Source organism: Crocuta crocuta, unplaced genomic scaffold (genome assembly GCF_008692635.1).
Source record: "Crocuta crocuta isolate KB4526 unplaced genomic scaffold, BGI_CrCroc_1.0 scaffold231, whole genome shotgun sequence".
Lineage (NCBI taxonomy): Eukaryota > Metazoa > Chordata > Mammalia > Carnivora > Hyaenidae > Crocuta > Crocuta crocuta.
The window spans coordinates 6,297,157-6,324,091 of NW_027528357.1; the positions used below are offsets into that span (position 1 = coordinate 6,297,157).

General features: G+C 34.5%; 1 protein-coding gene across 2 annotated transcripts in view; it reads left to right on the forward strand.

Moving 5' to 3' along the window:
* CCDC178 (coiled-coil domain containing 178) overlaps positions 1–26,935 on the forward strand; it is a 422,000-nt gene that overhangs the window by 367,695 nt on the left and 27,370 nt on the right. For both annotated transcript variants that reach the window (XM_077753827.1, XM_077753826.1), the window contains one exon: positions 8,947–9,081. In XM_077753827.1, the coding sequence (XP_077609953.1) occupies positions 8,947–9,081 (135 nt within the window). The remainder of the gene's footprint in view (positions 1–8,946; positions 9,082–26,935) is intronic.

The window sequence follows — 26,935 nt, forward strand, 5'->3', positions numbered from 1 at the left end:
ATATATATAGAATACATATATATAGAATATATATAGAATATATATATATATACACATAAACAAACAAACAAAACTAAAACTTTGACATATCAAAATGTCTTTATGAAATCAGTATGACTAATACAAAAATGTTAACTGCTATTATTCTTATTAGGGACCTGATCGTATGATTTGAGAATGTTAGAAAAGTTAAATCACAAAAAAAAGAATTAATTTTAATCTGAGGACTAAGTTGAAAGCTAATAAACAACTTTCTCCAAAGCTCTATCCATCATTTTACATGTTTTTGTTTTTTCAGATGGATGTGCCTCCAATCCTCCCCTAATTCTAGCAAATTCCGATTGTCATGTATGTAGGGCACATGTGTCTGTCTTCCATTTAGTATGAAATAAGTTACAACGTTACTATTCAACAGCTGTTTTAATTATGTAAGCAGGATGTGAGGAAATACCAACATTTTTAGGCAATTTAAGAAACAACCAAAAGTAGAAATTAATTCCTTACTGATTTAAGTCTTTTAATATTTTGGATAGTTCTTTCATTATAGATAAGATCACGTTTCATGAATACATTATAAAAGTTTTGTACAAAAAAAGCCTTTTTTATATTTTAGCAGATGGTCAAATAAAATAGGATTATTTAAACTAGATTATAGTAAATTCTCTAAAAGGAAGTAATTCTGAAGGACAAAATATAGAGGATGACTTTCTTGCAGACATGTAAGCTTAACCTACAGTTGTTGTTGTTGTTGTTTTAATGAAACAGCTAAGCATACAGTTAGTTACAGGGTTATATGTAAGGTACATGTACGTTTTATGATAAATTTCCATGTACCTTTCTCAGCTCTGTAAATGTTGACATTCTCCATATTTGGTTTGGATGTTTAAACCAGTATAAGTACACTTAAAACCCTCTGTCTGCCTAAACATTAGGTGCTTATCAATTCTATCCCTATTTTTATTAATTGTAATTTTATTAACAATTTAATTTTATTAATTGTAATTAATTTAAAATGTACAATGTTAATTTTCAGTTTTTAAGTTTACTTATTTTGAGGGCCGCCTAAGTGACTCAGCCAGTTAAGTATCCAACTTCAGCTCAGGTCATGATCTCACAGTTTGTAGATTCAAGCCCCACATCAGGCTCTGTGCTGACAACACAGAGCCTGAAGCCTGTGTGGATTCTATGTCTCCCTCTTCCTTTGCCTTCTGCTCCCCCCCCCCCCCAACACACACACACTCTGTCTTTCTCTCTCTTTCAAAAACAAACATTAAAAAACTTTTGAGAGACAAAGACAGCAAGAGTGGGGGAGGGGCAGAGAGCGAGGGAGACAGAATCTCAAGCAAGCTCCACGTGGTCAGCATGGAGCTGAAGGGGGCTTGAACTCATGAAACTGTGAGATCATGACCTGAGCCTAAACCAAGAGTTGGCTGCTTAAGCAACTAAGCCACCCAAGTGACCCTAGTTTTCATTTTTTGTATTTAAATGTTATACTATACACATCCCTTGTGATATTACTGTATTTATTTTAAATTCTAGGCTTTAGGACATGAACATATTACAATGTGTTTTTTATTACTTAGGTGTAGACAATTAGACTGTTCCCACATTTTCACTATTGCAAGCGATGCTGGAAGTGAACATTACTTTATATGTGTCTTTGGGAACATATTATGACTCTTTCAAGAGCAGTATCTCTGATTTCAGCATGCATTAGATACCAGGAAGTCTTGTTAAAATACCAGTTGTTGGGCTCCAGAGTTTCTGATTCAGTAGGTCTGAATAACTATGCTTCTAATAAGTTCTCTTATGATATTGATCCTGCTGAATTTGAGAAGTACGAGTCTAGAATATGAAGATTTAAGTATAATCACCGGATCAAAGGCAAGCTATATCTTCAACTTATAATACATAATGTCAAATTGCTCTCCAAAGTTATTGTGTCAAATTATACACAAATTTGAGCAGTGTATGAGAGCTCAGTTTTTCCATATTGTACCAAGAATTGAGATGGGCAGTTTTGTGTAATAATTGCCAATCAGATGAGTGTAAATGATAATTATTTGTGCTCTACCATTGACACTGAACATGTGTTCAAATGTTTACAGACAAAATCGCTTTCCTTTTCTGTGAATTGCCTATTTGTAGTATATGCCCATTTTTCTGGTGTATTATGTGTATTCTGGTGTGTATGTGTGTTTTTCCTTATCAATTTATAGAGACTCTACTTAAAAAAATTAATCCTTGCTAACTGTAAGTGTTGTTAATATCTTTTCTAAACCTCTGATTTTTTGTTACTCTGTTTAAATTTAAATTTTAAAAAATTCAGTATGATTAAATGTTTCAGTTCTTTACATTGGAACTTATTATTTCAGTATTTTGTTTAAAACCGATTCCCCTTCTAAAGATCAGTTTTAAAGTTTAATTTTTTTCATTATTTTAGTCTACCTTGCTTTTATGTTAATATACATTGTCAGCTAAGAATCTAATTTTATTTTACATACTTGTATAAAGAAACCCGATTATGCCATCTTTTCTCCACTAATTTAAATGTGGGGTGCCTAGGTGGCTCAATTGGTTAAGCATCCAACTTTGGCTCAGGTCATGATCTCATGGTTCATGAGTCTGAGCCCCACGTCAGGCTTCACACTGTCAGCTCAGAGCCTGGGGCCTGTTTCAGATTCAGAGGCTGTCCCCTTCTCTCTCTGCCCCTGCCCCACTCGCACTGTCTCTCTCTCTCTCTCTCAAAAATAAATAAGCATTAAAAAATTTAATGCTCTCTGTGTTATATTTCTAATTTATATATTTGATATGAATGTGTTGTTCATCTTTCTTTTCTGACCAAATGTTGTTCCATTTCAGTGCTGACATTATTGTTAGTTCCTACATCTGTATATATTGTATGTCATTTTTTTAAGCTTGGTTTTCTATTTCATGATTGTCTTAGCTATTCTGTCTTTTATTCTTCCATTTGAATTTTGGATCAAGTTCTGTGAAACCTGATGAGATTGTAGACCGCTTTGTGGAACATTGACATACCCATGACATTCTTTTCCCATTTGTGGACAAAATATACCTCTCCATTTATTTAGTTATTACTTTGTATTTTTTCATTTTTTTTTTAACTTTCTTTAGGAAATCCTACATAATTTTTTTAGACTGAAATCTAGTATCTTACATTTTATATTGTGATTATTAATGGTATTTTAGAATCACAATTCAAAATTGGTTATTACTGACTTTTCTAAATGTTTTTATTTTCTTCAGTGAGGATCTTGTAGGCAAAAAAGTTCCTAAACCCTCTCAGTACCTTCTATTGTTTTGTAGAGCCCTTTAATTTTCTGTGTAGACGTTCTTCCTCTTATGCCTATTTTTTTCTCTCATTTTCTTATTGCTTTTGCTAGTATCTGCAGTAAAATTTTGAATAGAGGTTTGATTCCTGATATCCTTACTATATTTTTCCTGATACATATGCAGATGTTTCTAAAGTAACTTTATATAGTAAAATATTTGTTGAAAGTTTTTGGTCCTTACCTTCATCAGGCTAAAGTAATTTTCTTCTGTTCCTATTCTTACTTTGCTAAGATAATTTTTTTCATTGTTGATTGTTTTTGTTCTGTATTTACATCAACTTCTTTGGGGAATGCTTATTTTTTCTTTGATGTGTTGATGTATTACATGAAAATATTTGCTGATAATGAACCATTTTTAAACTTCTGGAACTATTAAATTATAGCTCCTTTACACTATCTCCAATTAATGAGCTCCATAGATGGCACAAACTACATTCTATCAATCAATAAGTATTTATTAATCACCCTCTTATTACTAATAAATCATTTTCAGCTTCAGTCTTAAACCAAACAGTGAATTAGGAGATCACTTTTACTTTCCATCCAGAAAATATAGATAGTAAATTACTGTCTTCCTAGGCAAAGAGAGAAGAGAGAAAGAAAGTTAGAAATCTATCATGAAGTATTGCTGCAATAAATTGTCCCCAAATTTAGCAGCTTAAGCCAGTAAACATTTATTTTTCTCACAAAGTTTCTGAGTGACAAGAAACAGGAGCAACTTAGATGGTTGATTTTGCTCATGGCCTCCTTCAAGGTCACAATCAAGTTGTTGGTCAGAATGGGAGTCATCTGAGTAGATTGGAGATTCTGCTTTCAAGATCACTCACAAAAGGCTGTTGGCAAAAAGAAGCTTCAATTTCTCCCCATGTGGACCTTTCATAAAGCTGCTTATACAGCATGAGAGTTGACTAACCCAGATCAAAAGATCTGAGGGAATTAGAGAGAAAAAACCCAAAACAGAAATAGGGGGTGTGTGTGCATCTTATCTTCTGCCATATTCTGTTTTTTAGAAGAGAGGCCCTACACTCAAAGGGAGAAAGGGAAGTGTATTCTGCTTTAATAATTTGAGGGCCTGTTTTTATTTATTTTTTATTTTTTTAATATTTTTTTTATTTATTTCTAGGGGAGACAGAGAGAGAGACAGCATGAACAGGGGAGGGTCAGAGAGAGAGGGAGTCACAGACTGAAACAGGCTCCAGGCTCAGAGCTGGCAGTCAGCACAGAGCCCGACGCGGGGCTCGAACCCACGAACCGCGAGATCATGACCTAAGCGAAAGTCGGACGCTTAACCAACTAAGCCATCCAGGTGCCCCTGAGGGCGTATTTTTAAAATCACACCTACAAACACTGTTTTTCTCTGACAGTAAATGTCAAATATTCTTCAACTCTTTATTACCCGATTGTTCACAATGTGTTCCAATTGTCCCTTTTGGGCTAGGATAACAAGGCTTTACTTATTTTTGTTTCCTCTATAACTTAAGCCAAGCAACTGTATACTCCAATCTGGCTGTGGAAAATTCCAGAAAAAGTGATGCTTTGAAATTTTTAATTTCAATGCTGAGAATAGGAGAATGGTGTAAGGCAATATTTTGGTGTGATTTGTTTATGACTGGGCCTAATGTTTTTGCAACCTGTGATTGGAATATCAAATAGTTTACATTATTCTTAGAATATTATAATTTTCACATGTGTAACAGCAATAAAATAATATAAATCTAAATCCGTGTCATTAGAGGTCTTATGTGTTGTTATATATACATTATTATATTTAAAAGTAAGGCCAGATTTATGTGATATATAGGATTTAGCAGCTTTCATTAATTTATACAGATCATCAAAATAACTTGGATTAAAAATGGAATCCATATAATTTGTGTATTAAAATTAAAAAAATGGAGAATCTTTCATCCTTGTTAGTGAACAGTAATTTACTCTATTTTACTATGAGAGAATATCAAGCTTTAAAATTCATAAATATCATATGAGACTAATCAAATTTAATCAGAAGGAATTTTTGCCAAATATATAAATGGATTATATTATATACAAACAGACATCATAGGCAATGCTCACATTGACACCAGCTCTTTGTATCTGAAATACCACATTAATGTGGACATTGAGTTTTTTCTTTCTGCATAGCTACAATAGTGATCATTATCTCAAAAGAAATATCAATGAATTCTATCTCTGGGCTTCCTTCAGCAAGGAACTCACAAAACAAATATTGGAGCCCAACTTACCAAATCTACTACAAATTCATCTGGCCAGAAACCATTGTCAGAAAACTACCATTCCTTTTCGCTGTTGTAAAAGCTTTTTTTTTTTAAGTTTATTTATTTTGAGAGAGAGAGAGACAGAGAAAGTACGTTTGCACGAGGGGCAGAGAGAGAGTTTTACAAGCAAGCTCTGTGTTGTCAGCACAGAGCCCAATGTGGGGCTCAATCCCACAAACCATGAGATCATGACCTCAGCCAAAATCAAGAGTTGAACTCGTAACTGACTGAGCCAAACAGGCATCCCCTTTTTTGCCATTTTAAATGTCCCAGAGCACATACCATCTGTTGCCTGACTCAGCTTTCCTGATTCAGTTGAATATCCTTTCTCTTGCATAAAAAACTGAAGGCACTGAAGTATCTTTTTTTCAAAATGACTCTTTTCATGTTCCAATATGCTCCTTCTGAGTTTTCTTTGAGAATATATCCATTCTTTTCCAGAGTTTTTGTAATACGTGCTTGCAGCTAAGCAACAGCCTAGTTACTCTGTCAATGGCTCTAAATTCCATTCTTCTAAGTACGTGACAGTTCTTACAGTGCCCTTGCCATGAACCTTCCATGTGTCATGACATGTGTGTGTCATGGCATGTGTGTGTCTGTGTCCTTTACTGTTCTTTTTTGTTTCTCTACCACTTCCTCCCTCATATTACCTCATCTTCCCTAAAATCTGAAGGAGAAAGAAGGAATGTAATCATTTCAGGAATAGATGATTACATTTCAAAGATGTAATCATTGAAGACTTTCATTTCAGAAACACAATGTTAATTGAAGGTGGAGAGATCAAAAATCATTCCAGTTCTTTTGGGTTTCCAACCTCAATTCTGTATCTACCCAAAGTACTTTTCCACTCACAACTTAATTCTCTCTCTTTAATTTTCCTTTTACCTATTTTTGTGTCTCTTCCCTTCACTTGTTTTCTCTCTTCTGTCATTAATTAGTAAGTTCTTGAAAGTCTTACTCACTTCTTTGCTTCACCACTAAAATTTTACCAGTTTCACTTTATTTAGTTAATTTCAGTATTTATTAAGTTATTATTGTCTACTGACATCTTACAAGTGGGCTTTAATCATAACCATTTTCCTAAAGTAGTTGTCATCATAGTTAAGTCTTAGATTAAATCAACTGCCATTTCTAGCATCTTAAATATTTTTCCATACCTATTATTATTGATCATCTCATTGTCTTAAATGCAGATATGTATGTGTATATGTGTGATTTTTATTGGATGCTGATTCTCTTTTTAAGAATCCCTTCAGTTTTTATTCTGTTCCAGCTCTTTTTTCAGAGGCCTATTAGCTATAAATTAAAAACAAATAAACAAACAAAACCAATCTTGAGATATTACTCTTTCTTAGTTGGTACTTAAGGAACTTCTCAGATTAAGTAGTTTAGCACTTGTATATGGACTAATTTAAGACCCTTATGGCTACCCCAAGAAAAAATTCAGAAAAATGAATAAAACAGATTTAATTTTTACAGCTGTTCTCCTCATTTAAGATGTGGATATGGGAAACATTACCATTCTGTTCACTTTAGTTAATGAGTTCCCACTTGTAAAACCTTTCACATGTTGAGAGCTCCCACTTGTGAAAAACATTACCTTCAGTTTGAAGAATTCCTCTAAAACCCTTCTTCCTCTTATTTGCCTTTTGTCATATTTTCAGATACCATAATAATGGTGTAATGCATAGGCTAAGGTGTCTTAAATGTCTTAGTGAGTACATTAAGATACAGCATATGTTCCCCCAATGGCTGTCAAGGTTGATGGAAAAATTAATATTCTATTAAAACTATTAAATATCACAGAAAACCATTTAATGTTGACAGACTTTCTCTTCAACAAGTGATGTTAATCTTTAATTCAATCACCTAAATTATCTGAAATGCCCCTAAACTAATTCCAGGCAATGTATTTCAGCACTTAACAAGCTGAAAATTCTATAGTTTTCAAGGTTATGTTTTCTTCACAAGTTAATCAATTAACCAAGAATAGTGGTTCCATTAGTCTGTGGACTTGCATAAATACATATGTGTTGCTTATTACAATGCATAATGAATATAATGATTATAGCCAATTCACATGCAACACCAGGCAACTATGTTAAACATTGTTTTTAAGTAAACTGTTTTATTGAAATATACTTCCAGAAAAGTTCACAAGTCCTCCATGCACAGTCTGACGAAATTTGGCAAAGGACCCCTAACATGTAACCAGTTTGCAGATCAATAAATAAAACATAAAATAACCATACTTTGTGACATGTTTTTATCCTGTTGTGAAGAAATATTTAATATGAAATTTTTGGTGTTTATTTTTTCATCCTGAAAAATACACGAAAAAGAAATCAACATAATTGTCCACATACCAAATAAAAAGGAGATTTCGGTGGCAATATATCATATATAAGTGTTTTAATATGGTTTTTATTATTTATTTTTATGAACTTTATTTCTTTGAAAATAACCTGATTGTAGCAATTCTATATGGTGTGGCTATGTTGACTGTTGAGGGACAAATGTCCATTGTCTTGGTAAAACTTCTACTGTGTTAGTTGCTGTTGTTTGGTTTTATATTAAACTTCCAAAAGGTATAGAATGCCTCATAGGAGAAGTCTCTTTCTGTGTAGATTCTGTGTTGTACTAAATGTGTCACCTCTGAACACTGTGTCCACTGTATTTTAGTGCAACGAGATGTTTCCATGTCACATAGCAGAGGGAGGCAGATTAATAGGGAGTTCTAGCTGGAAATTTCTTCCCTGTTATTGTTCTCCCACAGCAGTTGATGGCTAAGTTAATTCTCTTTAGTTTTGTCATGCTCTAAAGCACACATTGCCAGGCAATGGTAAGCTTTATGAGGAAAAAAAAAAGAAGCAATGGTGTCCATCAAAGTCTTAAAGTTGCGTTTTTAAACTTTGGCTCGACCTGATGTGCCATTCAAAGAAGCTTCAAAAGATTATTTTTTTAAAGAAAGGTTCAATATGTCCCGAGGCTATCGGTTTTGAGTTAAACTGGGTGAAGTAGAAATATTTTACTCATCAGCTTTGCAGTCACAGCGTTTGCCTCAGCTAGAACAAAACTGCTGAGGCATTTAGAGAAAATTAACCCCCCATCCTGGCGGCCAGATGTGACTGGTTTCTGATGAATGCACATGAGTGGGCTGAAAAATCAGGAGACTGTGAAATTCCTGTCAGGTCCGTGCAGTGCAGAATGGGCTATTGACTGCTTTCTATATTTCCCTCCATCATTCTTCTTGAACACTGCCATTAATTCCTCTCCTACTCTGACTTGTGTTTTTTCCCCCTCCCTCTTCCCTTTAGTTTTGTCAGCTGCAAAGAAGGATACACAAGGTGTGGCAGAATCACTTCAAACTGGTGGTCCTCTGCGGCCAGATGAGGCTGGCCAAGTTCCAGACAGACTCTCAAGAGAGTATTCAGAAAATATTAGCTGTGCAGGTAGGTGATTGCAGGGAAGTAGGAAAGATCATTCTGATCTAGATTGAAAAGCAAATGATGGGTAGTGTGATGAAGCATTAAAACCATATCCCATCAGAGTTTTATAAATTTTTAACCTCTTTAATAAACTGGAATTGCATGAAGGATGAATTCAGTAAGTTAGCATATATATACCACGCATACTTTGGGGGAAAAGGGAGATTGAAGTTATTTTTCACAAACCTCAAAACAGCTTTTTATAAATATGTTTGGTATAAATATATATTTTCAAATATTCAGGCTTTGCACATGCCATTCATCTGTTCAAGAGATACTGTCAACAGTTGCCTTGTGTTGCCTTTGTGTGAAATCTACTTCAGTGAAAATGAAACTAATGTTCATTTTATTTAACTGTTTGCTTTCCCCTTCCATTTTCAAAGAGGCTCATCCTCCTAAGATTTGGAGATAACTTCATTTGAAAAATAAGCAGTTTGGGATTAGAATGTAACTGTGGTTCCAGATATGTGTGAAATTTGAGTATTTGTCTCTGTAAAAACTTTAGTGGATCAATTGTCTTTATTTGAAGACTCTGATCTATTTAGAAACCCCTATTAATTATGTGAAGGCTATTATTGGAAAATTAAAATTTTAATTAATATTTTAATATTTGAAATGCTATAATATGCATAAAAATAAGTTCCCAAAGGAAAACAAACACCACCTTGTTCTAGTAAAAAGACAAAAACAAAATAAAAAGTACCTGATCTATAAAATAAAATGCACATGCTCTTTAAAACCGCAATTTTAATTAACTTTNTAATTTACTTGCATTATAAACAATGCATGCTGAACCTAAACACACCAGACCCTTTTTTAAATATATTAATTACGTATGCATTTCATGATGCTTTTGCCACAATTAAAGGATTCTGCAAAACATTTCCAAAGCTGGTGGCTTTTTTTTTTTTCATTTTTACTAGTGGTTATTTTTGCTATATTTTNGTAGAGCTTAAACATGTAGGTTGAATAGATATTCATATAAAAACTTGAGTATAAATTACAATTGCTGTAGTTTTAAAGACGGTAGCTTGTGTTTCTTTTCCTTAAAAGTCTGTTAACAGATAGTACATTAAAAATTAGGAAGTGACTGTGACCTGTGATTCCCTTTTAAATAATCAAAGATAATTTTGCATGTTCTAATTATCATTTTAGGAAAATATCATACTATTGCCTAAATATAAACATTCTTAAAAATCTTACAAATGATAAACCCTCATTGTGAATTAGGATGTATTTTGAATTATTGATAATGTCAGTAGAAACTTTTTGAATATCAGTAAAATGAACTCTCAAACTTATAATAATCCTTATTCTAAGTTTTTATTGAAATTCACCAATACATTTTTTTACCAAACTTAATTTTAAATTACTTATTTTGATGGTTGTTATATGACAGTGGAAATGAAAGGTTAGAAACGATAGGTTAGTATCAGTAGGACAACTCAACTACTTTGCATTTAGACAGAGAGCAGCAAGGCTGGGTTGCATTTGGGGAACTTGAGGAACATAATTTAGTGGATTCTTATCTGATGGAGATGACTTTAATTTGGAATATTTCAACTTTGGCTTCTAATAGAAATATAAAAATAAAATTTTCAGAATCTTGCCATAGAACTGTAGAAACATAGGCAATCCTCTGAAAACCTTGAGTCCTAAACCCTCAGCATGACACACAGTGACCTTCATGACCCAAGCCTTGCCAACTTTCCCAGCTTCATCTCTCTCACATTAGTTCCTGAATGTCTATTTCAACCACTTCAAAATTTCTCTAGTGTGAAACCTGTGAACTCCTTCTTCTTCCCTGTGCCTAATTTCTTACCTCTTTCTGGAATACTCTATCTTGCCTGTTAAGGAACACCTGATTCAAACATCTTCTCTACAAAATCCTTTCTGAGCATTTCCCCAGTTTTCCTCTTCTTTGACTTCTTACTATATTACATACATATCATGAAACCACAGTTTATTCCTACTCCTGTGCTTTCCTGCCTAGAAGATTCTAAGCTCCTTTAAAGCTTTACAAACATCAGTGAAATTAGTTCAATTCTTGCTCAGTTGTTTTTTAGTGTGTATGATAGCAAGCCATTAAGGTTTTCTGAAAGTATCCCATAGCTACCTTGTTTTTACTTATTATATCAAAAATCTTTAAATTAGAACATGATCGTGTGATTTAATATGTTTGTAGAGTGAATCTGCTGGTGTCAATCTCTACAGTTAGAGTCAACATGGCTAAAAATTGCTTAACAAACCAGATGGTACTGCTCTCTGTTCTCATATGATTTTTTTTAGCATGTCAATACTAGGAAATCTAATGTTTTCTATTTTGAAGGTAGTATTAAAATGATGCCATAAGATATTAGTAAATTATTTGATGAGAAAACCATCTGATGAATCTTTTTAAAAGTAAATTATATATAACTGATATTGAGCAAAAACAACTCAAAATAAATGGTAAGCAGAAAACAGAAACTTTGTTTCACCCTTAGACTTGGAACAATTACTTGCAGGACTATCAGGAATAAAAAAGCATAACTGGTAAATCTGCAGACGGCAGAAAACCAAGTGGGCCAGACAAGCTTTTGAATAACAGTGATCAAGCAGAAACCAGTTAGATGAACTATTTCTGAAATAAAGGATTGGTGTATTAGACATCAAAGCTATTTATTTAAAAAATATGTATAATATATATGCAATTACATATTTTATATGTAATTTTAATATGATCTGAAGTGAGCTATTACAACCTTAGGACGAACAGCATGTTCCAGGTGTGGCAAGCATATGAGACTTATTGACAGTGCAGGGCATATTTTTTTAGTCATAACCTCATATCCAAGCCTCTATGAAGTACCATTATTGCATTATTTTTCTCTTTTTACTTTTAATTTATTAAGCACAGTGATATTTATTTTTTTAATTTTTTTTAATTTATTTCTAGGAGAGAGAGAGACAGCAGGAGCAGGGGAGGGTCAGAGAGAGAGGGAGACACAGAATCTGAAACAGGCTCCAGGCTCTGAGCTGGCAGTCAGCACAGAGCCCGACGCGGGGCTCGAACCCACGAACCACGAGTTCATGACCTAACTGAAAGTCGGACGCTTAACTGACTAAGCCACCCAGGCGCCCCAAGCACAGTGATATTTAATACCTCTTTGGCATCTCATTTGGAAAAAAAGATGAGGTTAACTCATCATTTAAATGAGAATATGATGTGGCAACAGAATGTTCATGTGATCTTAGACTTTATAGGCACAGATGTTTTGTCTTGTTAAAGGAGATGATAGTTCTATTGCATTTTCCAAAAGTTGGGTATATTTGCAGTATTTTATACCAGTGTGGGAACTATAGTTTAAGGGCCATATTGATACACTAGAAAGCAGCAATCTAATAAAAATCAGGGAGAAGGAGAAATATACAAATTTAGAATGTTTAATTATAAAAGGAAAGGTCTTTGGAAAGACAGACATCTTAAGAGTTAAGTGACCATTGGCACATATATATTTTGTTGACCTCCAGAGGGCAAAACTTGGACCCATGTTGGAAGAGGTTGGATGGTGAGTTTGGACTCAATAGGAATACACTCTTCAGCAAGTATTTCTGTCCAACCATGCACTGCTGGTGCTCCAGCAGAAGCACTGCAGAGGTTGAGGGAGAGCAAACTGGCCAAGAGTCAGCCCGAAGATCACCTCCTCAGGCTGTACTCCTGGATTGTTCACCTGACCTCCTTGCACAAACGTTTGTGTGTGGTCTGTACATCTTCACCCACTAGAATGTGAGACTTCTCCATTCAAAAGCATGTCTGATTTGTTCATCTTTATCTTCTTAGCACCAACAACAGCTCTTGAAACATAATTACTTAAAATCGTTGAGTGAATTGATAGTTATGTGAATTGATTAAGTGGTTTATTAAAATTAAATGTGATAACCTCAAAGGCCTTTCAAGTTCTAGGTATCTACAACTCTGTAAGTTAGTAAACAAAAGCATTCTCAAGGTGCTTTGCCAAGAATTTTGATGACACAGAAGTAAGGTATTTAATCATTTCAGACATGTGCATGCACATGCACACACACACACACACACACACACACACACAAACAAAATGCATATAGGCACAGACCAATTTCTTATTTTGGAAGAGAACTATGTGAATCTTAAAAAGCGAGGGAAAAAATACAGGATAAAAATCTAAAGTCTCTTGGTTGAAGTCTGGGAAGATGATGGAGTAGGAGGACCCTAAGCTTGCCTTTTCCCATAGATACAACTAGGTAATGCTCACATCAGCATGAATAACTCAGAACATGACTTGAAGACTGGCAGAACAAACTCCACAACTAAAATTAGAGAAGAGGCCACACTGAATAAGATAGGAGGGGTGAAGATGAGGTTTGGGAGTGAAACAGACCAGACCATGACCGTCAGCAGAGGGGAGGGAGCCTATGATGTGGAGAAGGGCAAAACACAGACTATCACACCAGAGAGCCCTCAAGGGAAGAGGAATCCCCATAACATTTGACTATGAAAGCAAGAGGGGCCAAATCTCATGAGTTTTTACAGCTACCAAGACTTAAAACCTAAGATTTTAAAAATCAGAGGACTCAGCTCTGGGAGAGCCTGGAGGCTATGAGGAAGGGGAGTCCTCACCCTTAAGGAGACATGCCAACAAAAGCCAGTGGAAATACAGCATGGAAGCAGCAGTTTGGAAAATACCAGGGGCATACAGAGGGAGAGTTATTTACTCATTATAGAGCATGGCCAGAGAGGCAGTGATCAAGGGGAGACCTCTCCAGAAACAAAAGGGCTGGAAGGTGCCTTTTACCTCCTTTGCCTCCAAGAATAAGCACAGGGCCACCTGTGGGGACCAGCATCACACTGACACTTGACACTTGCTAACTGATTAGCTTACACCAAGCCCCATCCCCCACACTTCTGTGGATTCACCTTTCCAGTCACTCTTGCCTCAGTCCCAGCCTTGCAGGTACCCTTCCCCAGGAGACCAGCACAAACCCCGCCAACATGTCATCTCCCAACTGGAACGTTTTATGGAACCTCAGTTCCAGCAGTCACAGTAGCAGTGGCAGTGGCAGTGGATCTCATTTCACAAGCAGACTAGCACATACTTTCTTAAAATGCACCCCACCTGGCCAGGGACCAAACATTGCACGTAACAGCAAAGAAAGCCTCTTTAAATGGCTGGACTGAAGGAAACAGTGGCTAGGACACAAGAGCAGGGCACAGACAACCCACATAGGAGACCTGTAGTGCCAGGTCCTAGGGAGCAGGGGACATTGCAATGCAGGATACTATAGGCTGTCTTCTTCATAAAGCCATTGCATTCAAGAGCAGTAGATGTAGCTAACTTTACTAACACCAAGAAACAGACACAGAGAGATAGAACAAATAAGGAGACAGAGGAATATGTCGCAAATGAAAGAACAATTCAAAGCCACATCAAGAGAACCAGAAAATGGATGTAAGTAATATGCCAGATAGAGAATATGAAGTAATGATCATAAAGGTACTCACTGGACTTGAGAAAGAGTGGAAGACATTAGTGAGACCCTTAACAAAGATTTTTTTAAAATCAGAGATGAAGAACACAACAAATGAAATTAAAAATACACCTGATGGAATAAATAGCAGGCTAGAGGAAGCAGAGGAACAAATGAATGACCTGGAAGACAAAGGAATGGAAAGTAATCAAGCTGAGAAAATAAGTGAAAAAAGAATTATGCAAAATGAGAATAGACTGAGGGAATTCCATGACTCCATTAAGTGTTATAACATTCACATTATAGGGATCCCAGAAGACAGAGGAAAGGGGCAGAAAATGTATCTAACTAAAATAATAGGTGAAAATATTCCTAATCTGGGGAAGGAAACCAATACCCAAATTCAAAAGGCACAGAGATCCCCCAATAGAATCAACCAAGGAGATCCATACAAGACACATAGTAATTAAAATGTCAAAAATAGTAGTGATAAATAAAAAAAATCAAAAACAGCAAGAAAAAAAGCAGAGTTATATACAAAGGAAGCCCCATAAGGCTACCAGCAGATTTTTCAGCAGAAATTTTGTAGGCCTGAAAGGAGTGGCATGATTTTTTCAAATTGCTTAAAAGGAAAGTCTGCAGCCAAGAATACTCTATCCAGCAAGGCAATCATTCAGCATAGAAGAAGAGACAAAGAGTTTTTAACAGAACCAAAAACTAAAGGAGTTATGACTACTAAACCGGCCCTACAAGAAATATTAAAGAGGACTCTTTGAATGGAAAGGAAAGACCATAAGAGGAAAAAAAGATGCACAGAAGCAGTAAAAATAAGTATGTCTGTAAAAAATCAGTCAAGGAATTTACAAAATAAAAGGATGTAAAATATGACACCATATACCTAAAACGTTGGTCGAAGGGTAGTAAAGAATGAGTGCAAACATAAGCAACCATCAACTTAATATAGACGGCTATATGCAGTAGATGGTACATACAAACCTAATGGTAACCGCAAATCAAAAACCAGTAATAGATATGCAAAGACTAAAGAGAATGGAATCCAAGAGCATCACTAAAGAAGGCCAACAAACCATGAAATAGAGCACAGGAAGAAAAGATCAGAGGAAAACTACAAACACAACCACAAAACACAAAACAAAATGGCAATGAAAGCAAATCTATCAATAATCGCCTTGAGTGTAAATGGCCTAACTCCAATCAAAAGACATAGGGTGACAGAGTGGATAAAGAAATAACACCCATCTATATGCTGCCTACAAGAGTCTCATTTCAGACCTAAAGACACATGCAGATTGAAACTGAGGGGATGGAGAGACACTAATCATGCAAATACATGTCAAAAGAAAGCTAGGAGTAGCAATACATATATCAGACTAAATAGATTTTAAAGAGTATAATAAGAGACAAAGAAGGGCACTATATAATAATAATAGGGATAATCCAACAAGGCAATATAACAATTGTAAATATTTATGCACCCAACATGAAAGCACCCAAATATATAAAAAGAGTTAATAACAAACAGAAAGGAACAAATCAGTAGTAATACAATAATAGTAGGGGACTTTAACATCTCACTTATACAGATAGACAGATAATCCAAACAGAAAAATCAGCAAGGAAACAGTGGCTTTGAATGACACACTGGACCAGATAGACTTGACAGATATATTCAGAAGATTTCATCCTAAAAGAGCAGAATACACATTCTTTTCAAGTATATATGGAACACTCTCCAGAATAGACTATATATTAGGCCACAAAGCAAGTCTAAACAAATTCAAAAAGATCTAAGTCATACCATGTATCTTTTCTGACCACAGCACTATAAAACTAGAAACCAATCACAGGAAAACGAATTTGGAAAGAACACAAATATATAAAGGTTAAATAACATGCTACTGAACAATGAATGGATCAATCAAGAAATTAAAGAAAAAAATAAAAACTATGTGGAACAAATGAAAATGAAAACATAATGGTCCAAAATCTTTAGATTTTTGCAGCAAAAGTAGTTCTCAGAGGGAATTTCATGCAATAAGGCCCACCTCAAGAAACAAGAAAAATATCAAACAAACGACCTAAGCTTACATCTAAAGGAGCTAGAAAACAAAGAAAACCTAAAACCAGCAGAAAGAAGGAATAATAAAGATTAAAGCAGAAATAAGTGATATAGAAACAAAAAGCAATATAACAGAGCAATGAAACCAGGAGCTGGTTCTTTTAAAGGAGCAACAAAATTGATAAACCCCTAACCAGACTCATCAAAAAAGGAGAGAAAGAGAGAGATGATTCAAATAAGCAAAATCACAATTGAAAGAGGCGAAATAACAGCCAATTCCACAGAAATACAAACTATGTAAGAGAATACTATGAAAAATTATATGCCAACAAATTGGACAACCTAGAAGAAATGGATAAATTCCTAGAAGCATATAACCTACCAAAACTGAATTAGGAAGAAATAGAAAATAGAATGCCCAATTACCAGCAATGAAATTGAACCAGTAGTCACAAAATTCCCAAAACACAAAAGTTCAGGACCAGATGGCTCCACAGACAAATTCTACCAAACAAAAAAAGAGTTAATATGTATTCTTCCCAAACTATTCTGAAAAACAGAAGATGAAAGAGCACTTTCAAATTCATTATATGAGACCAGTATTACCCAGAGCCAGATAAAGACACCACATACACACCCACAAATCGAAAAACATTCCATGCTTATGTATATTGGACTTTAACATATTGTTAAAATGTCTATACTGCCCAAAGCCATCCACATATTTAATGCAATCCCTATTCAAAATACCACCAAGATTTTTCACAGAACTAAAACAAGCAATCCTAAAATGTGTATGGAAACCCAAAAGATACCAAATTGCCAAAGCAATCTTGAAAGAGAAAAAAGCTGGAGGTATCATAATTTCAGTCTTCAAGTTGTATTACAAAGTTATAGTAATAAAAAGAGTATGGTACTGGCACAAAAATAGAATAGACACATAGATCAGTAGAACAGAATAGAAAGCCAGAAAAAAAAGCATAATTATATGGTCATTAATCTTTGACAAAGGAGGAAAGAATATCCAATAGGAAAAAGACAGTCTCTTCAACAAATGGTGTTGGGAAAACTGGACAGCTACATGAAAAAAAAAAAAAAAGAAAGAAAGAAAGAAACTGGAGCACTTTCTTACACCATACTCACAAAAATAAACTCAAAAAGGATTAAAAACTTAAATGTAAGACCTGAAACCATAAAAATTCCAGAAGAGAGCACAAGCAGTAAGATCTCTGACATCGGTCATAGCAACATTTTTCTAGATATGTCTCCTGCACCAAAGGAAACAAAAGCAAAAATAAACTATTGGGATTACATCAAAAAAACAAAAAACAAAAAACAAAAGCTTCTGCACAGCAAAGAAACAATCAACAAAACTAAAAGGCAACTTAATGGAATGGAAGATGTTTGTAAATGACAAATGCAATAAGAGGCTAGTATGCAAAATATATAAAGAAATGATATAACTCAACACCCAAAACAAATAATCCAATTTAAAAATGGCCAGAAGACATGAACAGACATTTCTCCAAATAAGACATACAGATGGCCAACAGACACATGAAAAGATACTCAACATTGGGACATCGGGTGGCTCAGTGAGTTAAGCATCAACTCTTGGTTTCTGCTCAGGTCATGATCTCACAGTTTCATGATTTTGAACCCCACATTGGGCTCTGTGCTGGTAGTGCAGAGCCTGCTTGGGATTCTCTCCCTCTCTATGCCCCTCCCCCACTCAGGCTGCCTGTGTCGATGGACAGATAGATAGATAGATAGATAGATAATAGGTAGGTAGGTAGATAGATAGGTAGATAGATAGATGATAGATAGATAGATAAAACCTTAAATAAAAAAGATGCTCAACATCACTCATCATCAGGGAAATGCAAATCAAACCTACAATGAGGTATCACCTTATACCTGTTAGGATGGCTAAAATAAAAAAAAAAAAAAACAGAAACAACAAGTGTTGGTGAGGATGTGGAGAAAAAATAACTCTGACACTGTTGATAGGAATGCAAACTGGTGCAACCATTGGAGAAAACAGCATAGAGGTTCAAAAAAAAAAAGAAAGAAAGAAAAAGAAAAATAGAACTACCTTACAACCCAGTAATCACACTACTGGTTATTTACCCCCCAAATTCAAAAACACTAATAAAAGAGATACAGAGATTTCTATTTACAGAATTATTTATAATAGCCAAACTCTGGAAGCAGCCCAAGTGTTCATGGTGACGGAGATTAAAATAGTACACTTACCAGGATGAGCACTAGTGTATAGACTTGTTGAACCACTATATTGTACACCTAAAACCAATATAACACTGTATGTTAAATATAGGAATTAACATTAAAAACTTAATTTAAAAACTCAAATCACTTAACAATGTGATATTGGAGAAAATCACTGAACCTGTGTGATCTTTTTAAGACAAAAGAAATTATAGAAACTTGGAGTTTTAAAATAAATACATTTAGAGACATTATGAGTGAGGAATAATATTAAATTATCTTACTGGTTAACATTACATAGTAGTAGAAAAGGTATTTAAATATACTTTCCAATGGTTTAAGAATATACATTAGAAGTCTAGAAATAAAATTTGTCACTCCCAAACAACTAGAGAAAAAAGGACCATAACATATTGAAAAATTCAAAATTAAGAAAGAGGACAGAATTAATATAAAAATGTACAATGTAGGTCCAAACATATTGGTAATCATAACTACAAATTGTTGGGGGGTTTTTGCACCATTTAAAGTTATAGATTTAAAGATTGGTCATAAAGCAAATTCCATCTCATACAGAAGAGATGCGCCTCTGACAAGCAGCTATTGAATGAACAGAATAGAGAAAAAGAAATTCTAACTTTGTTAATAAATTATCATTTAAGGGGCGCCTGGGTGGCTCAGTCAGTTAAGCGTCCGACTTCGGCTCAGGTCATGATCTCGCAGTTTGTGAGTTTGAGCACCGCGTTGAGCTCTGTACTGACAGCCCAGAGCCTGGAGACTGCTGCAGATTCTATGTCTCCCCGTCTCTTTGCTTCTCCCCCACTCTGTTTCTCTCTGTCTCAATAATAAATAAACATTTAAAAAACTAGAAAAGGGGCGCCTGGGTGGCTTAGTCGGTTAAGCATCTGACTTTCGCTTAGGTCATAATCTCGCGGTTCGTGGTTTCGAGCCCCGCGTCGGGCTCTGTGCTGACTGCCAGCTGAGAGCCTGGAGCCTATTTCAGAGTCTGTGTCTCCCTTTCTCTCTGACCTTCCCCTGCTCACGCTGTCCCTCTTTCTCTCCTAGAAATAAATAAAAATATTTTTAAAAAAAACTAGAAAAAAAATTATAATTTAAAAGAGAGAGACTTTGAGGCAAAAAGGATTAAAACACTCACATACGGATATTTCATATGATAAAATATGTAACTTATTATGACAATTCAATCATGACCTTAATGCCCATGACAGCATAACTTCAGAACATACAAAACAGGAACTGATTGAAATCCAGAGAAAAATGTAAAAATTTACAAATACAATAGGAAATATTAGCACATTTTCTTCAAATTATTTGAAATACAGACACACCTCATTTTATCACACTTCACTTTATTGCACTTTGCAGATAAGTATGTTTTCTGCAAATTGAAAGTGTGTGGCAACAAGCATCAAGCATTTTCCAACAGTTTTTGCTTACTTTGTGTCTCTGTGTCATATTTTGGTAATTCTCGCAATATTTCAAACTTTTTCATTACAGTTATACTTATGATGATCTGTAATCAGTGATATTTGGTGTTACTATTATAATTTTTTGTGGGTGCCTCAAAAATACATATATGTTCATATGTATAGAATATGGTGAACTTAATCGATTAATATTGCATGTATCCTGTCTGCTCCATTGACTGGCTGTTATCCCATGTCTTACCCTCTCTTCAGTACTTCCTATTCCCTAAGATACAATAATATTGAAATTAGCCAATTAATAATGCTATAATGGCCTCTAAGTGTTCAGTGGAAATAAAGTTGTTTCATGTCTCTCACTTTAAATCAAAAGCTACAAATGATTACACTTAGTGAGGAAGGCACGTCAAAAACCAAATAGGCCAAAAATTAGGCCTCTTGTACCAAATAGCCACGTTGTGAATGCAAAGGAGAAGCTCTTAAAGGATATTAAAATTGCTACTCCAGTGAACACATGAATGATAATAAGGCAAAACAGCCTTATTGGAGAAAGTTTTAGGGGTCTGGATAGATCAAACTAGCCACAAAATTCCCTTAAGCCAAAACCTAATCCAGGGCAGGGTCCTAACTCTTTTCAATTGCATAAAGGCTGAAAGAGGTGAGGAAGCTGCAGAAGAAGAGCCTGAAGCTAGCAGAAATTGGTTCAAGTTTAAGGAAAGAAACCATCTCCATAACATCAAAATGCAAGGTGGAGCAGCAAACTACTGATGTGGAACCTGCAGCAAGTTATCCAGGAGATCTAGTAGATCATTAATGAAGATGGCCACAATAAACAACAGATTTTCAATGTGGACAAAACAGCCTTCTGTTAAAAGAAGATGCCATCTAGGACTTTCACAGCTAAATGAAGTCAATGACTGGCTTCAAAATTTTAAAGGACAAGCTAACTCTTTGCCTGTGCTCTAGAAATGAAATAGCAAAGCTTGGATGACAGCACATTTGTTTACAACATGGTTTATGGAGTATATTTGGTAAAAATTCTATTGTTGAGATGGAGACTTACTGCTCAGAAAAAAAGATTCCTCTCTAAATATTACTGCTTACTGACAATGCACCTGGTCACCCAAGAGCTCTGACAGACATGTACAACAAGATGAATGTTGGTTTCATGCCTGCTAAGACAACAATCATTCTGCAGCCCAGGGATCAAAGAGTACTTTCAATTTTCAGTGTCTTATGGAATACATTTTGCACTGTGAGAGCTGCTATCAACAGAAATTCCTCTAGATTCACCATTCTAGATGCCATTAAGGAAGAATATTTGTGATTCATGGGACAGGGTCAAATTATCAACATTAGTAGAAGACTGAAAGAAGTAGATTCCACCTTCACGGATTACTTTGAGGGTTTCAAGACTTCAGCGGAGGAAGTAACTACAGATATGGCAGAAATATCAGTAAAACTAGAATTAGAAGTGGAGCCTGAAGATATGACTGAATTGGTACAACCTCATGAGAAAACTTGAACAGATGAGGAATTGCTTATGGAGAAGCAAAGAAAGTGGTTTCTTGACATGGCATCTGCTCCTGGTAAAAATGTGATGAACATTGTTGAAATGACAATGAAAGATGTAGAATATGACATAAACTTAGTTGATCAAGGAGTGGCAGAGTCTGAGAAGATTGTCTCCAATTTTGAAAGAAGCTGTATAGTGGGTAAAATGCTATCAGACAGCATCACATACTACAGAGAAATTGTTCATGTTGAAGAAGAGGCAATCAATGTGGCAAACTCCATTGTTGTCTTATTTTTAAAAAGTGCCACAGCCACCCCAGCCTCAGCAACCACCACTCTACAGAGTCAGCAGCCATCAACATCAAGACAAGACCCTCCACCAGCAAAGGTTATGACTTGCTCACATGATGGTTAGCATTGTTTAGCAGTGAAGTATTTTTAGCTCAGTTATGTACAATTTTTTAGACATAATGGTATTGCACACCTAATAAACTACAGTGTAGTGTAAACATAACTTTTACATGCACTGGGAAACCAAAAACTTCATTTGATGTGCTTTATTTCAGTATTCACTTTTTTGTGTTGGTCTGGAACTGCAATATCTCCAAGTTATGCTGCAAAGAAATTTAAGTTGAGAAAATATATTAATGTACTTTAATATTATGGCAGATTAAAGGAGAAATATTGCATATATAATTACTCAATATATACTGAAAAATATTTACTAACAAAAGCAACATATAGTAACTCTAATAAAAGTCACTAAATAGGGGCGCCTGCGTGGCTTAGTCGGTTAAGCGTCCAACTTTTGCTTAGGTCATGATCTCGCGGTTCGTGAGTTCGAGCCCCGCGTCGGGCTCTGTGCTTACTGCCAGCTCAGAGCCTGGAGCCTATTTCCGAGTCTGTGTCTCCCTCTCTTCCTGACCCTCCCCTCTTCACACTGTCTTTCTCTCCTAGAAATAAATAAAAAAAAAAAAGTCACTAGTTTGGAATAAAATTCTATTAATTTAATAAAATGTACTATCCAATAAATTACTGGTTGCCTTTTACTAAAATCAGGCCAAAAGTGAGGATTCCATCTATCCTCATTACTATGTATTACTGCACTGAAGCCTTAGTAGTATATCAAGAAAAATAAATAAAAGGTAGAGATACTATATGGGGAAAAGGCAAAACTGTCATTATTTTCTGACAATATGATATTTCTCTTAGAAAATCAAAGGGATCAACTGAAAAAATGTTACAATTAATAAGACAGTTATTTTAAATGGAAACCTGAAGTATAAAGTTCTAAGAATAGACCTAACTTAACTCATCCTTTTAACAAAGCTACAAAATAGATACTAAATAGATACTACTAAAAAGATATAAGCAAAGACCCAAATGAAAGTGACTCTATATTATCTTCATGGATGAAAAGACTGTACATATTGGGAAGATGCCAATTTTTAAGAGTCTCAACATTTGAAAAATCCATAAATTCAATACAATCATACTCAACATCCAGACAAGATTTTCTGATGAATCTTGAGATTTCTAAATGCATTTGGAAGACAAAAATCCACAAGAATAGCTCTGACATTTAAAAAAATGTTTTTTGTTGGAATTTGCATCAGGATCTAATGCCATTGTGTAGGAAAACTTACCAAAAAAGCTATATTAATTAAATTAGAACAACATAATATTAATGCAGGAATAAGTCAAAAGATCTTTAGAACAGAGCAGTTGGTAAACTTTTTCTTTAAAAGGCCAAGATAGTAAATATTTTTAGCTTTGTAAGAAAAAGTCTTTGTTGCAACTAATCATCTCCCCATTGTACAGGAAAGCAATCTTATAAAATAGTATATGAATGGATACAACTGTGTTCCAATAAAACTTTATTTACAAAACTGACAGCAGGCCTGAGGATGTGCACTGAAATAGAGAATCCAGAAATGCCTCACAAACATTTGGAATTTAGAATATAATGAATTTCAAATTGTGTGTGATGAGGGTAAAATATCTTGCCACCTATCTGAATGATAACAGTAAATATTTGAAGAATAAAGTAAAAGTTTATGTATGTTACATAATAAGCATTAAAAATCTATAATAACTTTTTTAAAAATATAGAATATTAAATAGTATTGAGGTAGGGAAGTCCTTCTTAAAGAAGGAGAGAAAACCATTAGGAAAATATTGTTAAAATTTGGATAAAAATAAAAACCCTTCCATGAAAAAAGATACCAAATAAACGCACCAAACAAAAATTTTTGTTCTTATGGAACTTACATTTCAATGGGGAAAACAAGACAGTAAACAAACAAGTTAAAAGTATAGTATTGCTATGTGCTAAGGAGAAAAATAAAATAAGGCTTTAAGGGGTGTATGACATGGCAGGAGAGGTACTGAAATGCATTTTAGCAATTCATTATGCTTAATCACTTGTGTAAATAAATAACTAGTTCAAAATAGATTAAAGAGTACAGTTATTTTTGTTTAATCTCTCTGTGTTAACTTGAAAATACAGACTTAATGTCTTTGAATACCAAAGTTTGAGTTTGGGGGTAAGTGGCCTGGCAAGTTGATTGTTTACTTGTTTGGTGGTATCATCTGGAATATGAAACAGGTATAAACAGCACCTATCCAATGTGAAAATTAGATGAGATGATGTATGCAATCAATGTACTCTGCCATGGTAAATAATTTATAACCTTAACTCGTCTTCTTCTCTTTTTTTCCCCTAATGCTGTTGTAAGATGATTCATAAAATGAAACAACTTCTTGCCAAAATTTTCCAGAATTAATTAATCCCCAAAGCATTTATACATTCTAATCATTTTACCTTCTGGAACTTGCTACTCTATATCTTGGGAATTCAAGAAACTAGGATCACTGCACCTAAGACCACCTAAGCTGATCTCTTCTATACCTCTACCTTTAGGACCGATTGTTTCCTTCTCTTTATATGCTGAAAGTACACCTTAGAATTCTATTTCAATTGATGTTGGGAAAGATGTAAATTTCCGTAACACTGAAACACTGATTTCATTCTGTACTTATTGAATACCAATATAATGTATGCAATATACATCATGATCTCTGACCTTAAGCAAATTACAGTTAAGTTGAAGAATATAAGTTAATTTCAAGACACATTTTTGGAGTGTGCCTTCTATGTGAAAGGCATTTTTCTAGACACTCAAGTGTTCAAAGGTGGACGATGTAATGTTTCTTCAAATAGCTTGCAGTCTCAGAGGAGGAAGACACAATATATTGTGTTAATATAAATGATGGCAAGAAGAAAGGCACTTAGCCCAGCCTGTGAATGTAAGGTCAGTTTGCCGAAAATGTTAGCTCATAACCAAAATCTTGAAAGGTGAAGGGATATCAACAAAAGATGGGCAGGTGGGTATAGAAAGAGGAAATGACTGGAACAAAGATATGTGAGAATAAAATGGCATAGTGCAGGGACACGGGAAATGGCAACTGATTTTATATTATTAGGGAATCGAATGTAATACAAGGAATATCAGAAATGAAATAAAGAGGTAGGTATAGAAAATACTAGGGAATAACTAGTTATATGGTTATGTGTTACCAGGTGTAGATAATAAACTTCTTGGCTGGGCAGTGGAAAAACCTACTTAGGCCTGAATTCAGAATACCACTGTAAAATAGATGGGACCTGAAACAGGCTTCCAGGAATAAGTAAGAATATAAATAAAGAGGGGCATTGTGTGAGCTGAAGGGGATAGAAACACTTTAAAGCAGAGGAAGTATAAAGGACTTGGAAAACAGATTCCATGTTTATGGAATAGACATTGTTTCATTTCCTTTTCTTTCTTTAATAAGACATTTATCTTATCCTTATTGTATACCAGACATTGTTCTCTGTGTTTTATATATTTTAATTCATTTCATTCTTAAAGAGCCCTAGGAGGAGCTATCATAGTGTTCGCATTTTACAGAAGAGGAAACTGAAGTACACAGAGGTTACATATTTTGCCCAGGATCATAGAGCTAATAGGAGACACAAGCAATTTGGCTACAGATTACCTGCTTTTAATGACCACACTACTGCAATTTTCTGTGTGTTTGTTGCTGAAATTAGATTGTCTCAGAGGAAGACAGTGAAAGACAAGAGATGAAGTAAGGTCTTAAACGAGATTATAAATAACAGTCTGACTAATTTAGGTTTGGTATTCAGGGAAGGCATTGAACATTCAATAAATAATTTTTGACCATTTATTTATCAAACCAAGTGCTAAAGTTTTAGTATGCTCTTTTCATATTTCTGCTCATTGTTTTAGAATAACTTAACTTATCAGCTACCAGTGGGGATAGCACTTAAACCACAAAAAGTATAAAAATAATACATTTATTTTGATGAAAAACATGAAATGCAGATCCAAATAAACTCAAAAGAATCCCCCCTTAAATATATTTACATGAAAAAATCATACCTACGTACATTGTAGTTAATATCTGAAAGCTAAAGATAATGAAAATTGAAGATAAAGATAAAATGTAAAAGCATCCAGAGAAAAGGAAATCAAACTTACCTCTAACATCTCATCAAAAACTATGGAGACCAGAGACATAGAAGAATATCTTTAAGAGGTTCCTGGGTGGCTCAGACACTATCTCACAATTTGTGAGATCAAGCCTTGCATCAGCTTGATCAGAGCAGATCAAGCTCTGCTGTCAGCGCAGAGCTTATTTGGGATTCTTTCTTCCCTCTTTCTTCCCCTCCCCTGCTTGGATGCAAGCATTCTCTCTCTCCCTCCCTCTTGCTCTCTCTCTCTCAAAATAAATAAAATTTAAGTTTAAATATATATCTATATATATTTAAATTTAAATAATTTATTTTTAATAAATAAATAATATTTATTATATATTATATATTATATTAATTATATATATTAATATAAATTATAAATAAATTTATAAGAAATAAATAAATTTAAAATTTTTATTTATATATATTTAAATTTAAATATATATATATATAAAGATACATATATATATTTTTAAACTCCTGGAGAAAAAATGAACTCAGAATTCTCTATCCAGCAAAGAA